The sequence below is a fragment of the Capra hircus genome, chromosome 6 (genome assembly GCF_001704415.2).
Source record: "Capra hircus breed San Clemente chromosome 6, ASM170441v1, whole genome shotgun sequence".
NCBI lineage: Eukaryota > Metazoa > Chordata > Mammalia > Artiodactyla > Bovidae > Capra > Capra hircus.
The window spans coordinates 95,158,654-95,178,031 of NC_030813.1; the positions used below are offsets into that span (position 1 = coordinate 95,158,654).

The following is a 19,378-nucleotide window of genomic DNA, read 5'->3' on the forward strand; positions in this document are numbered from 1 at the left end:
ACATCCAGATGTAAATATCATTTCGTATAATAATAATATCATCTCAACTGATTCTGAAGACTAGTATACAATAAAACTATGAAAACATACACTTTCCACAGACCTATGGGCTTACTCTTTATCATATTTAAGTTAAGCATGATGGAGAACAGGTCACAGTAAACAAAGAATTGAATGCAACTGGAACTTGCCATAAACACTTCCCTGGATGCCCCAGTCCCAGACATTAGCTCAGTTAAACTGGATGCAAATCCAGGCTTCCACAGTTCCTTTGTTTTGATTTCCCAGAGCCATTATCAGAACATGAAAGACCTCAGCAATGAAAGGGAAATAATTCTATAATTCAGATAACTTTATAAACAAATTGAGAAAAAAGGTCAAACACATAGACTTCAGTTCTATGAGGAGACACTGTGCTGCAAAGTGCAAACTTCAAAGTCAGATGAAACCAGATCTGATTACACAGAGATCTGTATCATAGGGAGGAACTAAAATCTCACTTCTGTTTAGGTGTGATGCTCTTTAAACAGTAGAAAGTTTAAAAGCTGCCAAAGCTGTGTTGTGCAAGTCTTCATGAAGCCCACAGGTCAGCTAGAGGGACAACCCTTGAACACACAATCAGAAATGTGAGGAGGATGGAAAGATGGTACAACAGAAACAGGGCAAAGAAGGAACTAGCCTGCACCGGGGTTCTCAGAGGACCTCCTGGGGAAGAATAAGAAAGCCCAGGAAGAAGCAGGGGTCTAACGAGCGGCTTCTTGCAAGAACAAGAAAAGACAACTTTTGGCTGGAAAATAGAATCTGAAGGGACCTGAAGCAACTGAAGAAACTAATGAAACACAAATTTCTGGAAAGCAGGAATCCTCTTTATTACACAGAGAATTGGGTTGTTGGGTTGTTTGGGTCAATACCTAACAAATTTTGTTGGATGACCTTCCAAATGGCCATCTGTTGGATCAATTCTTCCTAACTATAGTTCTGAACATGTAGCATTTTGAGATGTCTACAAAGACAAGTTAGCTGAGGAGACTCAGTACCTTGGGGCTTCCCTGGTGGCTCAGATGGTAAGAAATCCATTTGCCGTGCAGGAGACCCAGGTTTGATCCCTGGGTTGGGAAGATCCCCTGCAGAAATTATGGCAATCCACTCCAGTATTCTTGCCTGGAGAATTCCATGAAGAGAGGAGCCTGGCTGGCTACAGTCCATTGGGTCACAAAGAGTTGAACACAACTGAGTGACAAACACTAACTAACTAAATTAAGTGTTGGTCAAGGCTGTGAAGCCACAACTTTTTTAAAGTTTCAGTTGGGGACAGAATCCTGAGCTTGATTTGGGGGTAAAAGGAATATATTTTCTAGTTGTCCTGGACGCATTCAGTCTTTGAACTTTATCTGCATCTAATTTCCTTTTCTTCATTCAAAGCAAGCTATAAGGAACAATGAAAAACTTTATTCTGCCAAACAGATGTGAAATTCTAGTCATTAAAGAAGTATAAAAGCAAATCAGAGTTGCTACTGTACTTGCAAAATAACTACAAGAAAAGATGAATCACTCAAAAATTTCAAAACTTTGTGAATAGCATGTTGTAATCTATCTAGAAAATAATTAATCACAGCAACCACATTAGAATAAAACAGAAACAGAAAAGGGGAACTAGATCTCCACAACTTTCATTTCCATAAGTTCAGAGCTTGGGAAAGAAACCAAAGAGTCATAAGGGTGATGATTTCATTTACTGGATTCTTTTGAAATATTCTGTATCAGGCCAAATCAGCTCATCAACTTCATAAGCTACCTAGCAAGCCAAAACAAATATTTTTACATTACTATATAGATGGAAAAATTGAAAGAAAAATAAATTACATGAAATTCAAAGGTTAGTGTACATAGTTGGTTGAACACAGCCATGCCCATTTGTTTATATATCTATAGCTGCCTTTGCGCTAATGGAAGAGTTGAGTAGTACAACTGTGTTGCCACCAAAGCTGAAAATAATTACTATCTGACCTTTTACAAAAAAAAAAAAAATTGCCAACCTTTATCTTACATAAATCAGATCAGGACCTGGTAATGAATGGAAGATTGTGCAACAGGGGCAGACAGACAGGTTCAATTCTCACTTCTAGCATTTACTCGACTATGAAACTGAGCAAATACTTTAACCTCCAGAGTCTCCAGGCTCCCAGTCTCCCCTTTCTTGGGGGCAGTGAAGGCTGAAATCATTTAATATTCTGCACATCAAGCTGTGTGTACCCTACTGAGAGTTAGATCCACTTATGAGAGGAAGCACCTTCTACTGTGTTTGCATATATGGGCACTAAAGATTGGAGGTGGCTCTCTGTGTTCCTAAGTTTTCTCATCTGTAAAATTAAGATCATAATAACAGCCTTCTCTTCAGTGGTGAGAATTAAATCATAAAGTGCTGAGCACATGTGCAAGGCTTAGCACAGTGTCTGGAACACATCTCTTGCTCAGAAAATACATTCTTAATATATTATTCTAAAAGAATCAGAAGAGCAGTGGTTCCAAAGGGGAGAACAAATTTCTCTCACTGCATTTTTAAAAACAGGGACACATTTAGGAGACCTTCTGAGACAAATGAAGAGAATGGACTCCCTGAGGGCTTCCCTGGCTGTCCGATAGTTAAGACTCTGTGCTTCCAAAGCAGGGGACACAGGTTTGACCCCTAGTCAGGGAACTAAAATCCCACATGCTCCCTGTTCACGGCCAAAATTTAAAAAAAAAAAAAGAGAGAGAGAGAGAGAAAGAACAGACAGCCTAAGTCTAAGCCCTCCTCAGACCCTAAGGTTAAATCTCTTAAATCTAAACCTTAGTATCCCCACTTCAAATATATAGGTACAGTCATTCATTTCTTTAACAAATAATTTTGGAGCACCTGCCTTGTGTAAGCACCAGGCACCAAAAGGGAGGCAGTGAGCAAGCCACAGACTGCAGAGAGAGGCAGAGAAGTAAACAGGAAATTACAAACCAGTGACATAAGTGCCTTAGTGGGACCGAGCCCAGATGCTCCTGGAGAACAGAGGGGATTCTTTATTTGTGGGATTTCCACAAGGATTAATCAACTGCTAAGGCAATGGTATGTTATTTGGTGTGACTTTCAAATGCCTATGAAGAGCCAAAGACATCATCCTAGAATGAATAAGATTACTAACCTAATTAACAATATCTGAATATTTCAAAACATTCCCTAATTATCATATCCAAATATGCCTGAAAGGCTAGGTATCACATAAATACAATGCCCACGATTTATTATATCATAGTGTTACCCACTGTCCTCTTCTATTCTGAATAGAGGCACAATGCACACATCCACTATTCCTTTCTCATCAGCTCCAGTCTCAGTTTCCATATCGATAAAATGGTAATATTATAATATTACTGCCATCCACAAGAAGAAGAGGGCAGCAGAGGATGAGATGGTTAGATAGCATTACTGACTCAATGGACAGGAATATGAGCAAACTCCAGGAGAGAGTGAAGGACAGGGGAGCCTGGTGTGCTGAAGTCTGTGGGGTTGCAAAGAGTCAGACATGACTTAGCAACAACAAAAATCAGACATATTTGAGTTTGAATAAAAAAGAAACATCCCATGGTTATGTAAGTAAATAGTTATGTTGTACATCTTAAATTTATACAGTGCTATATGTCTATTAATAAAACTAGAAAGAAAAAACTCTCTAAACTTTGTCTCTACATAGTTAAGCTCTCATGAACATAGAAGATTTTCTTTCCTTCACTCATTTTTAACACTGACATCTCTGTGTACTAAAGCTGAGGAACCACAGACTTGTAGGATGAACTCTAAGCTCTTTTTTTCCAGGTTGTTGATAATCTGATCTAAATGTTCTATTTCCAAGCTTTCCTTCCACTGTTTTTACTCCAACCAGAATGATCCTAAGATAAGACATGGAGTCCAAGACCCTCTGCTGCACAGTGCTGCAATGCTTGTACCTAAGCTTCTCCTCTGGGGAAGGCGATGGCACCCCATTCCAGTACTCTTGCCTGGAAAATCCCATGGACGGAGAAGCCTGGCGGGCTGCAGTCCATGGGATCACTAAGAGTCAGGACACAACTGAGCAACTTCACTTTCACTTTTCACTTTCGTGCACTAGAGAAGGAAATGGCAACCCACTCCAGTGTTCTTGCCTGGAGAATCCCAGGGACGGCAGAGCCTGGTGGGCTGCCATCTATGGGGTTGCACAGAGTCAGACACGAGTGAAGTGACTTAGCAGCAGCAGCAAGCCTCTCCTCCAACAAAATACAAAGAAACTGTAAGGGACTAAAAATAACTGTGTGCATGCACCGTTAGGGCAAATTTTGGACAAAAGATACAAAGAGACCAAAAAACCGAACTGCCACTTCTGAAGAGTTGGAACAAAAGCAGGGTACTGCCCATGCCCCTTGCATACAACACTACCTAAGGGGTAGGCAACCACCTAAGCCACCCCACTGGCCCAACCCCTGGACACACCACTACCCTCATCCCATAAAAGGGACAAACTCCCTGCCCAGCAAGCAGGAAAGCAGAGGAACTTGTTGTTTGTTCTCGTTCCCCCTTGCTGCAACAAGGGCCCCAATAAAACCTTGCCTGAATTCCTTGTCTAGCCTCTGATCAATTTCTATTGATGAAGGAAGCCAAGAATCCTGGTGGGTAATAATCCTTTTAAAACACTGTCATACCATGTCATCACCGTGGATGGTGACTGCAGCCATGAAATTAGAAGACGATTACTTCTTGGAAGGAAAGCTATGACAAACCGAGTGTATTAAAAAGCAAAGACATCATTTTGACAACAAAGGTCCATATAATCAAAGCTATGGTCTTTCCAGTAGGCATGTACGGATGTGAGAGTTGGATCATAAAGAAGGCAAAGTGCCAAAGAATTGATGTTTTTGAACTGTGATGCTGGAGAAGACTCTTGAGAGTCCCTTGGACAGCAAGATCAAATCAGTCAGTCCTAAAGGAAGTCAATCCTGAATATTCTTTGGAAGGACTGACACTGAAGCTGAAGTTCTAATACTCTGGCCACCTGATGCAAACAGCTGACTCACTAGAGAAGAACCTGATGCTGGAAAAGATGGAAGGCAGAAGGAGAAGACGGTGACAGAGGATGAGATGGTTGGATGGTATCATTGATTCAATGGACATAAACTTGGCCAAACTCCAGGAGATGGTGAGGGATGGGGCAGCCTGCCATGCTTCAGTCCATGGGGTCACAAAGACGCAGAAAGACTTGGCATTGAACAACAACAACAACCATGTCACCTTCCAATGGCTCCCTGTTTCATTCAGAAGAAAAACTCAAGTCCTTATAATGACTTATAAAACCCACTATGATCTCTTCCCTCCCCCTACTCTCTTCTACCCATCTCAAGCCTCCTCCTCCCCTAGCTGCCTTTACCCTGCACAGTGGCTGCCTGCTCCTCTTTAAGCCAGCCAGGTACAGTCCCACCTTAGGCTCTGTTTTAGCTGCTCCCTGCGCATAAACACTCTTCCCTTACGTGGTCTTCAAGGCTTAGTCCCTCACCTTCCTCAAGTCTTTGCTCAAATCTCTTCTCAATGGAAATGACTGAGATCCCTTGTTTAATATTACGACATGTCCCCACACTCTCTCTCCATCTTTGATACAACTAATGTCCCTTTTTTCTAAAATCACCTTACTGTTAAACCACCTCTAGTCACATTCAGTTCAGTCTCTCAGTCATGTCCAGCTCTTTGCGACCCCATGGACTGCAGTACCCCAGGCCTCCCTGTCCATTGCCAACTCCTGGAATTTACTCAAATTCATGTCCATTGAGTTGGTGATGCCATCCAACCATCTCATCCTCTGTTGTCCCCTTCTCCTCCCACCTTCAATCTTTCCCAGCATCAGGGTCTTTTCCATTGAGTCAGTTCTTTGCATCAGGTAGCCAAAGGATTGGGGTTTCAGCTTCAGCATCAGTCCTTCCAATGAATGTTCAGGACTGATTTCCTTTAGGATGGACTGGTTGGAGCTCCTTGCTGTCCAAGGGACTCTCAAGAGTCTTCTCCAGTACCACAGTTCAAAAGCATCAATTCTTCAGTGCTCATCTTTCTGTATAGTCCAACTCTCACATCTATACATGACCACTGGAAAAACCATAGCCTTGACTAGGCAGACATTGGTTGGCAAAGTAATGTCTCTGCTTTTTAATATGCTGTCTAGACTGAGTGACTTCACTTTCACTTTTCACTTTCATGCATTGGAGAAGGAAATGGCAGCCCACTACAGTTTTCTTGCCTGGAGAATCCCAGGGACGGCAGAGCCTGGTGGGCTGCCATCTACGGGGTCGCACAGGGTCGGACACAACTGAAGCGACTTAGCAGCAGTAGCAGCAGGTTAGTCATAACTTTTCTTCGAAGGAGAAAGTGTCTTTTAATTTCATGGCTGCAGTCACCATCTGCAGTGATTTTGGAGCCCAAAACAATAAAGTCTGTCACTGTTTCCACTCTTTCCCCATCTATTTGCCATGAAGTGATGGGACCAGATGCCATGATCTTGACTCCCTTGAAAACAAGCAAGACCTAGAAAGACTTCCTCTTTCTAGGAAGCCTAGGAAGCATACAAGCTATAAATTCCAAATGGGTCATATAACTTCAGCATCCCTGCACATGGCAATGGTGTGTGGCTATAGGATCCAGATAAAGATCCTATAACCACACTTGAGTGGAAGAGAGGTTAAAAAAAAAAAAAAAAAAAAAACCAGCTGGAGGTGCAGAATAGGAGGGATGGAGAAAGAATGCCATTTCAGTGAGGGAACACTGAGAAACCATAAACCACAAATGTTTGTAATCTCAACCACATCCTGAGGGACCAGAAAATATACAAACTGCAACATCCACAAAATCTACAAATTGCAACATGAATTGAAGATGAAAAGGCAGAGGTTGAGTGGGAGGAGGGCCTAGCTACTTTTAAAATTAAAAAATGAAAACGAGTGTTAAAAAAGAGGTATCCAGGGAATTCAATAATGACCCAAGAGTCCATATGGATGCTGTTTTCCCTACGATGCTTTCTTACAAGAAGAAATAAACAATCTCTATACAGATAATATTGAGGTGCCTTTTTTTTTTTTTCCTGGAGGAAGGACGTCTCTCAAAGTAAAAGATCAAAATGTAAAACCATCTCATGAAATCATGAGATGTGGGACAATGTTTAGGTTTGGGATTTTGGTCTTTTGAAGGGCAGGCATTTTTTTTTTTTTTTTGCTCTGATTTATTTTTTACAAAGAAAACGCAATTATAAGACTAATAGCCATGTGATCAGTTCCTTTTAATGCTTTGTGTTTTCATGTTCAACAATCTAATATCAAGACTTAAATCAAAAAATTAAGGAAAATATTGTCTTATCAATGGAGTTTACATATCAAAATACTGCATTTTAGGTCCACTATTATCTATGATACAAAACTATCACCTCAATTAAATTATAACTTCAATATAGTTTCAAGCCAAGATATTATCAAGCTTTCAAAATCAAATTCCTTACTCATGAGAAAATACTAACATTAAAATGGACAAAATAATAAGCTCACTCATTAAGATGCACTAATAATTTCAAAAACATGATAAATGTCTTAGATACTACAATGCAACCTTCATTAAGAGAAGACATTACTTTCTTTGTAATTATTGTTTTAATAAAAAAATAGTTTCATTTGGAAATCATTCTCCTACCTTATTCTGATACAACTTTCCAATTTTATAAATATCAAAACACAACGTATACTCTCTTAAAATCCCCTTTAAAATGAAACTAAAGGAAAATGCAAAACAATCTACAAGTGCAAGCATTTTCTTGTAATGGTCTTCAGTGTCACCGTTTGTACTTTATTATAGTATGCAGCAACACGGAAAGACCATACATTATTTCTGGGTAGAGTTATTTTTAAAAGGTAATTTTGTGCAAACTGTGACTTACACATTCTGTGGCTGTGACTATTAGTGAACTCGAGATGACAGACTTTCCTTCATTAAAACTCACTGAAACATGAAGAGTTCTGAAAGAAAATGAAGAAACAATAATTAACAATGAATTAAAAAGTAGAGAGCTTTGTGGGAGATTTTTCTTTCTTTAAATAATTCAAAAGTAACCAGAAAGTCTACTTTAAAAGTCAAGTGCCTGATCAGTTATCTTAGCTTTTTTCTTTCTTAGTTCCAGTTCTTACTCAGTAGCTAGAGGCAAATTCCTTAAGTGATTCAATCGTTTCTAAAAGAGGCACTAATGCAAATAGAGACATAAAAAATTCCTATGGTTGTCCTTTTAGTTTAAAAATGCTATTTTTCAGACAAAAATTTAATTTAGAAGAATTCCTTAATGCAGAAAAATGCTGAGATTTTTCAGATTCACAAAAATCTTTTTAAAAAGGAGAAGATATAAAAAATTTTTAAAAAAAGAAAAAAAAAGAAAAAAGAACAAGGAGATTAAAAATAAATAAATAAATAAAATTCTGAAAGAAAAAAAAATAAAATAAAAAGGAGAAGAATTGTTCCATTCCATTTCGCTTTTCCCTGTCTGTAGATAGTACAATTATTACAAGATCTTTGTTTAAGAATACAGAAATAACCAGCCATTCAAAGATAAAATACAGAGAAAGTGATAATGAAAGACAGAGATAAGCTGAATGGAAAAAAATAATACGCTTAAATATCTGTAGGCATTTGTTGCAAATACCCAAGATTTTAACATATCCTGAAAAAGGCAGAGAAAAGAGAGAAAAATTTTTGTCCATTGCTGAGAACTACTGAAAGTAAAATACAGCTCTCATTTTGAAAATATGATTTCAAATTATAATATAATTTAAAATAATTAAAATTCCATTAATTCAAGTTTTATTATAGTAATTCATTAATTGGGATCAGTTGGTAATTTTTTTTTTTTCATAGCTTTAAGAAGACGGCAACCCACTCCAGTATTCTTGTCTTAGAAATCCCATGGACAAAGAAGCCTGGTGTGTTAAAGTCCATGGGGTCGCAAGAGCCAGACAGAACTTAGCGACTAAACCACCACAAGAAGATATCAAAGGGGGAATAGTGACAAGGAAATTTTAAAGGAAACAGCTCTTTTCCAAAAGAGCTTACAAAGTATATTATCTATAATAATCAATATACCAAGAAAACAAAGCTATCCATTTATTAAAGTGAAATAGGCAACATTTTATTAATCTAGCTTCTATACCACAACCATGCCCCAGTGTTCACAAAATATTCTAAATTCTAAGAATTAATAGCCAGAAACTTTGCCTTAATTACTTTGGATTAGTAGAATCTTACTAAATTTATTAGAGTTCTACTCTAGGCCTTGAATTGTGTGTCAAACATTATTAGTTATAGACAGTTAGAATAAAACAGAAGCAATCTCAAGCCACTGGTAAGATTTTCAATAATGATGCCAGAGATGACAAATATTATTCAGTTCCTGCCAGATGCTGTCCTGGGTATTTTATGATATTATCTCATTTAATTCTTGTAACTCTTAAAGTAAGGAGATTCACAGTTTTATAGCTGAGGTACATATGGCCCCAAAATGCTAATTACCTTGTCCAAAGTAGTAAAGACAGGATTCTTACAAGTTTCGAGTTCTTTCCATTATACCACTGAGGCTTGAAGAAATGAAAGTTCTTATTGGGTTTTTCTTTTTTATTATTCTCTCAATGTGATATGTAGCTTGGGTTTTTACAGTGCTAGAGTCTCCAGGAAAGATAAAACTAGTAAACTTCTAGCTAAACTCTTCTTCAAAATTCAGGATAACTCCTATTAAAAATATTCCCTGTAAATCATTCCCTTCAAAACATCTTGTTTTTAAAAATATGTTTAACTAAATCCAGAAACAAGCAAGAACTTAGGGTGTTTATGTCAACATTACTGAACTTCTATGAACTCCCAACACAGAATGAGAAGTGGCTTATTTAAGAAAGCACACTTAAAATTACTTGCTTATTCTGCAGAATTGAGTGCCTTGTTTTGTTTTGGTTTTTTGAAGACTAAGCATAGTTGAATCCAAAAATAATGTTTCCTAGATCTTAATTCCTCCACTCTAAAACATGCACCAGAAAGCATATGACACAGAAGGCATGGTTTTGGTTTTGGGGAAGATTTATTTGAGTCATAACACTGTGTGACTGTTGCAGATAATCTTATTGATTCAACTTTGAAGGGCTAGACATTGACATAAATTGTTTATAATCTGGCAGGTAGAACTCACCAGACATGAACCAGTTCTCTAATTAACAAAGTTGAGTTCAGTTCAGTCACTCAGTCATGTCCGACTCCTTGTGGCCCCATGAATTGCACCACACCAGGCCTCCCTGTCCATCACCAACTCCTGGAGTTCACTCAGAGTCGCATCCATCAAGTCAGTGATGCCATCCAGCCATCTCATCCTCAGTCGTCCCCTTCTCCTCCTACCCCCAATCCCTCCCAGCATCAGAGTCTTTTCCAATGAGTCAACTCTTTGCATAAGGTGGCCAAAGTACTGGAGTTTCAGCTTTAGCATCATTCCTTCCCAAGAAATCCCAGGGCTGATCTCCTTCAGAATGGACTGGTTGGATCTCCTTACAGTCCAAGGGACTCTCAAGAGTCTTCTCCAACACCACACTTCAAAAGCATCAATTCTTCGGCGCTCAGCCTTCTTTACAGTCCAACTCTCACATCCATACATGACTACTGGAAAAACCATAGCCTTGACTAGAGGAACCTTAGTTGGCAAAGTAATGTCTCTGCTTTTCAATATGCTATCTAGGTTGGTCATAACTTTTCTTCCAAGGAGTAAGCGTCTTTTAATTTCATGGCTTCAATCACCATCTGCAGTGATTTTGGAGCCCAGAAAAATAAAGTCTGACACTGTTTCCACTGTTTCCCCATCTATTTCCCATGAAGTGATGGGACTGGATGCCATGATCTTTGTTTTCTGAATGTTGAGCTTTAAGCCAACTTTTTCACTCTCCTCTTTCACTTTCATCAAGAGGCTTTTTAGTTCCTCTTCACTTTCTGCCATAAGGGTGGTGTCATCTGCATATCTCAGGTTATTGATATTTCTCCCGGCAATCTTGATTCCAGCTTGTGCTTCTTCCAGTCCAGTGTTTCTCATGATGTACTCTGCATATAAGTTAAATAAGCAGGGTGACAATATACAGCCTTGACGTACTCCTTTTCCTATTTGGAACCAGTCTGTTGTTCCATGTCCAGCAGCCTAGAGTGCCAGGCTGCAACAGCGCAGGAATGGCCAAGAGGAGCTACCCCTCGTCCAAGGCCAGGGGCGGCACCTGAGGCCAAGGGCGGCAGCAGGAGGGAACAACCCCACGCCTGAGGCCAGGGCAGCGACCGGGAGCGGCTACTTCATTTCTTCTAAGGGATTCCTGCTCGCAGTAGTAGATATAATGGTCATCTGAGTTAAATTCCCCCATTCCAGTCCATTTTAGTTCGCTGATTCCTAGAATGTCGATGTTCACTCTTGACATCTCTTGTTTGACCACTTCCAATTTGCCTTGATTCATGGACCTGACATTCCAGGTTCCTATGCAATATTGCTCTTTACAGCATCAGACCTTGCTTCTATCATCAGTCACATCCACAACTGGGTATTGTTTTTGCTTTGACTCCATCCCTTCATTCTTTCTGGAGTTATTTCTCCACTGATCTCCAGTAGCATATTGGGTACCTACTGACCTGGGGAGTTCCTCTTTCAGTATCCTATCATTTTGCTTTTTCATACTGTTCATGGGGTTTTCAAGGCAAGAATACTGAAGTGGTTTGCCATTCCCTTCTCCAGTGGACCACATTCTGTCAGACCTCTCCACCATGACCCGCCTGTCTTGGGTGGCCCCAGGGGCATGGCTTAGTTTCACTGAGTTAGACAATTTCACTTTCTGTTGATGAAACTGAAAGAGGAGAGTGAAAAAGTTGGCTTAAAGCTCAACATTCAGAAAATAAAGATCATGGCATCTGGTCCCATCACTTCATGGCAAATAGATGGGGAAACAGTAGAAATAGTGTCAGACTTTATTTTGGGGGCTCCAAAATCACTGCAGATGGTGATTGCAGCCATGAAATTAAAAGACGCTTACTCCTTGGAAGAAAAGTTATGATCAAACTAGACAGCATATTGAAAAGAAGAGATATTACTTTCCCAACAAAGGTCCATCTAGTCAAGGCTATGGTTTTTCCAGTGGTCATGTATGGATGTGAGAGTTGGACTGTGAAGAAAGTTGAGCGCCGAAGAATTGATGCTTTTGAAGTGTGGTGTTGGAGAAGACTCTTGAGAGTCCCTTGGACTGCAAGGAGATCCAACCAGTCCATTCTGAAGGAGATCAGCCCTGGGATTTCTTGGGAAGGAATGATGCTAAAGCTGAAACTCCAGTACTTTGGCCACCTCATGTGAAGAGTTGACTCATTGGAGAAGACTTTGATGCTGGGAGGAATTGGGGGCAGGAGGAGAAGGGGATGACCGAGGATGAGATGGCTGGATGGCATCACGGACTCGATGGACGTGAGTCTGAGTGAACTCCGGAAGTTGGTGATGGACAGGGAGGCCTGGCGTGCTGCGATTCATGGGGTCACAAAGAGTCAGACACGACTGAGCGACTGAACTGAACTGAACTGAGACTAGCAAGGGGGGCACTCTCCATCGCCCTTTCGATGTCTATGTGAGAAGCTTTCTATGTCCCTTTTTATACTTTAATAAAAACTCTGCTATACAAAAGCTCTTGAGTGATCAAGCCTCGTCCCTGGCCCCAAAGGTAAATCTTCGGAGATCTTGAATCTGACATTGTTCACCATCAGCTGTCAACCCAACATATTAACTCATCTTCTCACTTAATTCTCACAACAATCCACTGAGGGAGGCTGTACCATTATCTGCATTTTCCAAATAAGGAACATAAAGCTTAAAAAGGTAACCTGCCCCAAACTGGACTTCTCTTGACTCTGTAGTCAAATGCTTTCACTTCTATTGCACATTACCTTAATCCTTGATAAATGCTTTAGGGTCTGATATCTAATTTTTTCTCACTGGCAAAATTTTGTGTCACTCCTCCAACTTTTTACAACATTCATATTATTTCTCGTGGTTAATTACATTAGCATTGACTCTATAATAAAGAAGGAAATGGCAACCCACTCCAGTATTTTTGCCTAGAGAATCTCATGGACAAAGGAGCCAGCCAGGGCTATATTACATGTGGTCGCAAAGAGTCAGACATGACTGAGCAACTAACAGTTACTATATAAAATACTTATTTGTGAATATATCTATATACTTTTATATGGATATATATTTGCTGGTAGTTTTTTTCAGAAATATTGCAAGCATGAAAAACATACTCTAAAAGTTATTTCTGCTTTTAGATTTTGTTGTTTCTTTAGAAAAATATTTTGAGATTATTGGTATGATAATGGCACTGTGTGATCAAACCAGTCAAACCTAAAGGAAATCAGTCCTGAATATTCATTGGAAGGACTGATGCTGAAGCTGAAACTCCAAGATTTTAGCTACCTGATACAAAGAATTGACTCATTGGAAAAGACCCTGATGCTGGGAAAGATTGAAGGCAGAAGAAGGGGACGACAGAGGATGAGATGGTTGGATGGCATCATCAACTCGATAGACATGAGTTTGAGCAAGCTTCAGGAGCTGGTGATGGACAGGGAAGCCTGGAGTGCTGCAGTTCATGAGGTCTCAAAGATTCAGATGTGACTGAGTGACTGAACTGAACGGCACTGTTATGAGTTGATACCTTTGTCCAAAGTTCTGCTCCTACATTGAGGGCACACACATTGATAAAGCCACCTCATCCTTTAACCCAAACTCAATACCTTAACCTTTCTTTGCCCCAAGACTCCAATATATGCATATCATGTTTTGTCATATTTTATGTAATTCTGCTAGAATTTATGGATTTCTCATTCTGATTGCTATATAACCTCTGTTGCTGGTTAGTAATGTTTAGAACAGTAGAACTCATACTCTCAGTTACAGAAACTTTATTACGGACAAAAATGCATTAAAGTCATTGTTTTTATGTAATTCCACACATCAGTGAGAGGTGAGTCAAGAATTCATCTTTATTTGTCCCAAGAATAAAATAAAATTGAAAAAGAGGATAGATTCTGCCCACATGTTGGAGAATCAGGAGTTCTAGGTTTGAACCCTAGTCACTATACTCTCAATCTTGCATTCCTCAATCTTTAAAATGAGGATACTTGTACCTACTTCAGAGTTTGGGAGGAAAAAGCTTGATAAAATAATGTCTACAAAATGTCCAACACAGTGCTTAGAACACAGCAGATACTCTATAAATTACTGTAACATCACCACTTGTCAAAAAAATTTTCAGAATATCAAGATACTCTTATACCAAGTTAAAAAGCAACATAGATAATACTGAAGAATGTATTGCAGCAATGAGATAATTGCCCAATACTTTTTTATTTAAAGAATTTCTCTTCCCCTTACTTCCACATAAAAATAGAGAAAGCTAAATTGTTTGAAAAATGCCTAGAATATAATATCATGCAAGTTTATTTAGAGAAATTTTTCAGAGCTATTTCCTTCCTGTTACAAAATGCTATTATGACAAAACCCAACATTACAACTGTGTTGACTGTGTGCTTGAACTTAACACTTAAAACTACATTCCAAATTGGTTTCTGAATGTCTGCCAATAAGTTCAATCAATCACTCAATTAGTCTATTGCTCTAATATTTATAAATTACCTACAATAGGCCAAGCAAGGCCATGCTTGGTAATAGAGTTGCAAAAACAAGTAAAACACAGAATTACAATGTAACTGAAAAGAAGTCAAATAAAACAATTACAGTAGAATGTGATATTAACTAAAATAGGAACCAGCAGAAAGGTACTAGAGCACAATGTAGGAAATACAACTACTTGCATGAGGGCATCAACAAAGGTTTCCTGTAGGAAGTCATCTCTACGATGAATCCTAAAGAATGATCAAGAATTAGTTAGGGAAGGAGATTAGAAAGGAATCTAAGAAGACGGAGCACTATTTGACAAGCCAGAAGATAAGAAAGGCACAGAATAGTCAAGGAAATAAAAAGCCATTCAATATGGCAGCAACACAGAATATGACAGTGAGAATATATGGTTTGAGGCTGAAAAGGAGAATAGGATAAGGATCATGAAGAACCCAGGATGCTATATTTAGATATTTGGGATGAGTCTTATGAACTTCTAAGACAGGTAGAAATCTGGTCATAATCGTGTTTTACAAATATCATATGTGTTGCACTGTAGATGAATGGTTGGAAGAGTAATAATTTCTACAGTAGAAGACCAGTTAAGAAAGTCATGGTGTATTCCACTCTTGTTAGGAATGTAAATTGGCGCAGCTACTTTGAAAAACAGTACGGAGGTTTTTGAAAAAGTTAAGAATGGAACTACCATAAAATCCAGTTATTCCACTTCTGGGTATTTATCTAAAGAATACAAAAACACTAACTCAGAAGATTTATGCACCTTGATGTTTACTGCAGCATTATTTAGAATTGCCAATATAGGGAAGCAACTTAAGTGTCCACTGATAGATGAATGGCTAAAGATGTACAATGTACATGTACAATGGAATAGTATTCAGCCTAAAGGAGATAGAATCTTGCTATCATGACAACATGGATGGATCTCGAGAGTACTAAGTGAAATACATCAGATGGAGAAAAGCAAGTATGTATGATTTCACTCATATGTGGAATATAAAAGCAAGCAAACAAAACAAAAAGAAGCACATAGATACAGAGAACAGACTGATGACTCCCAAAGTGGGGGAGGGTGAAATGAATAAATGGAGTTAATTGTATGCTAACGGATGGAAACTAGACTTCTGGTAGTAAACATGCTGTAGTGTATATAGAAGTCAAAACTTAACATTGCACACATGAAGCATATATAATATTATAAACCAATGTCATCAATTAAAAAACTTTTTTTTTAAGAATTTCTTAGTGCATTTCAAATAAAAACCAAAGCAGAATTGAGTCAAATAGTGTCAATGGGTGTAGGGCAAAAATGAAAACTGAGAGATATTAAGGAGTTAAAAATAGAAAGTACTTGGACATTTATAGGATGCAGGAAGTGAGGAAGAAGGAGTAGTTAAAGATGACTTCAGAGTTTCTGTCTTGCACAGGAAGGTGGGTAATCCTGAATAGGAATCATGAAAGGAATAGGTTTGAATGGAAGTTTAGTTTGGGAACTTCAGGTTTACGGTGCCTAGGGGAAATACAAGTGAGTTAGTTGACATCTGGATAGTAGACATCTGAACAGTTGGCTTAAAGCTAAGGGAAACCTCTTGTTTGGAGATTGGGAGCCCATCAGCAGGAAAAGGAAGCCTTAGAGAAGGCCGAGTTTATGGGTTAGGAATCCAGTCATGGTGAAAACTGACAAGGAACCACAAGAGAAGGAAGCACAGGTGACAGAAGAAACAGCCAGGGAGGTGGGACTATGAAGTCGGGAAAGATAAGGGAGAACCTCCTGAGACAGGACCCGCCCACCATGCACATAATTCTGGATGTTTAGGGAAGGTGGGGCTCAGAACCGACGACTCTTTCAACTTTGTTTTCTACAAATTGGTGCTACATTGTTTAGAATTGTGCACAAATGTTCGTTTTCTCTTTGCTCCATCCTCAGAATATTTTTTTAAGTAGAAGGATAGAAGAAATCTAAACATCTTAACAGAAAGACTGTTGGAAATGCATTTTAATGTCAACTGCTTCTCAAAGTAATAGTGATAAAACTAAATTCAAATCTACTAAATTATTTCCACATGAGAAATTATTCAATAGTATTGGGATATTTAATGAAGTAAATAAAATTCAAAGTCCTAACGGTCACAGTGCTTTTATTTAATGTTTAAAGATGCATGAATATTCCAAAACAGGAGAACAGCTCAGTGCCATATGTTATGGTTACTCTGATTGAGAAATTTCATACTCCATGAAATATGGTTGACATTTCAACCCACAGTAACCTATTTGCAAAGTATTCATTTGCTGCTTACTTTATGCATAACCAATAAAAGACTGCCATTTTACGACCCATTAAAAAAAATGAAAAAATTAAATAATATTGTGAAAGACATTTGCTGAAAGTAATAAATAATTTACCTCCAATTTGCATATACTGAAAATTAAACGGGTAACTACTCAAAAAGTTATTAAAATTATGTCAACTGAAGATATTTTGAAACCAAGTGCTACTATTTAATACTCTGTAGAGTTTTTTAAAAGTTAGCTTTATGTATAATAAATTATGCGTTGAAAATCAAATTTCATATTTGTGAATAAAGATTCAATTTCTAGTTATGAATATAGATGTAAATTAATGTTTCATCTAAAATATTTTCTTCAAAGGGTAAAAGGATAAAATACCTAAATAAAATAATTTCTTTTTGAGATACCAATATAGTTATATAAAACTGAAACAAATACACTGCAGCCAGGAAGACTGCTAGATTTTAGAAGAAAAAAATGCTGTATCAGAGAAATACTGGATATCACATCTAAGGTTGTATTGGAAATGTTTTCAGTATTACACTGAAAATAACCCCTTTATAACTGCACTGTGTATTTTTTTAAAGTGTTCAAAAGATATTTAGAAAAGATCACTCGATTTTTAGTATCTTTTATCCAAAAATGTCAAATGTCTTAATAATAGTAAAATCTTTAATAATATAAAATTTAGAAGTAGATCTTTAAGAGGATTTAAATACATATTTACTTCCCCAGAGGCTTAGTTGGTGAAGAATCTGCCTGCAATGCAGGAGACCCGGGTTAGATCCCTGGGTCAGGAAGATCCCCTGGAGAAGGAAATGGCAACCCACTCCAACATTCTTGCCTGGAGAATCCCATGGACAGAGGAGTCTGGCAGGCTACAGTCCATGGGGTCACAGGAGTTGGACGCAACTTGGCAACTGAACTACCATATCTTCCGTATCATCGCATGGCTGTCCCTCCTGGAACACTTTTAGTTACCAAAACACTCACTAAATGATTCTAATCTTTACAGAACTCTTCCTTATACTGAGCTGAAATGTGCCTCCCTTTATCTTTCATTCTTCTCGTGTTCTTGGAGCCATACAGAATAAATCAAATCTATCTTTCACACAACAGACCTGAAGTTTGAAGGAAGCTGAGGTGTCATAACTAGATTATGTCTTTTTCAGTATTTTAACTGCATCCTATTTAACATTTTAATACTTGACCACATACTGTTAGCCACCCCTGGATGTACTCGAATTAATTATTGTTTCTCGTAAAAGGTGATTTCCAGAACTGAAAGTCATATTTAGGATCAAGATTCAATGCAGATTAGGTGAATTTATCACCTTTACAGGGCTTCCCTGTGGCTCTGCCTGCCAATGCAGGAGACATGGGTCGATCCCTGGGTTGGAAAGATCCCCTAGAGAAGGAAATGGGAACTCACTCCAATATTCTTGCCTTGGAAACCCCCTGGGCAGAGGAGACTGGCTGGTTACAGTTCATGCAGTCACAAAAGAGTCAGATACAACTTAGTGACTAAAAACAACAATAACATATGTATAAAAACGTACAAAATTTGACCACCATGTGGCCTAGTGCTCTTGGAATGAGTGGCTGAGTTCCCCTACAGACATTCAGCGCAAGAGGCTGTCAAGGCTGTAGCTTGGTGTCTCTGGCAGGCCAATGTCCTGGCAACTGGAAGGAAACCCACTGATGGACACATTCACATCTAGAATGTCTGCTCTGGGGTCTGAGTGCTGTGGATGCTTCTGGGCATGCTCCATCCTCTGGTCCCCTACTATAAGGAGTTCATCTCAGGCCACGGCTTTGCTCAGAACCAGCTTGTTATTTGGAAGCACTCAACAATGGGCTTCCCTTGTGGCTCAGCTGGTAAAGATTCCTCCTGCAATGCAGGAGACATGGGTTCAATCCCTGGGTCGGGAAGATCCCCTGGAGAAGGGAATGGCAACCCCCTACAGTATTCTTGCCTGGAGAATCCCATGGACAGAGGAGCCTGGTGGGCTACAGTCCATGGGTCTCAAAGAGTTGAACACGACTAAAGTGACTCAGCACATTTACTGAAAACAATCATGGCCAAGGTGGCTAGGTTCACAGGTCACACAATGCAGGTCCTCGGTCTAACCATGAGCTCAGGAGGGGCCCTGCAGCTATGGCACTGCTCTGATTGGACCCTGAACAAGGGAGGAAGTGGGAAACCAGTGCAGCAAAGCAGCCTCATCCGCCCCATCACCTGTTGAGGACTAATTCATCACCTCAGTTTTGGAGTGCTTTTTAAAGAATCTTTCTTATTAAAAAATTATGTCAAGTCTCCCTCTAAAAAA

At 38.9% G+C, this 19,378-nt stretch overlaps 1 protein-coding gene across 1 annotated transcript in view; it reads right to left on the reverse strand.

The window, feature by feature from the left end:
- ANTXR2 (anthrax toxin receptor 2) overlaps positions 1-19,378 on the reverse strand; it is a 173,814-nt gene that overhangs the window by 101,911 nt on the left and 52,525 nt on the right. The window contains exon 11 of the mRNA XM_005681813.3: positions 7,965-8,043. Within this exon, the coding sequence (XP_005681870.3) occupies positions 7,965-8,043 (79 nt within the window). The remainder of the gene's footprint in view (positions 1-7,964; positions 8,044-19,378) is intronic.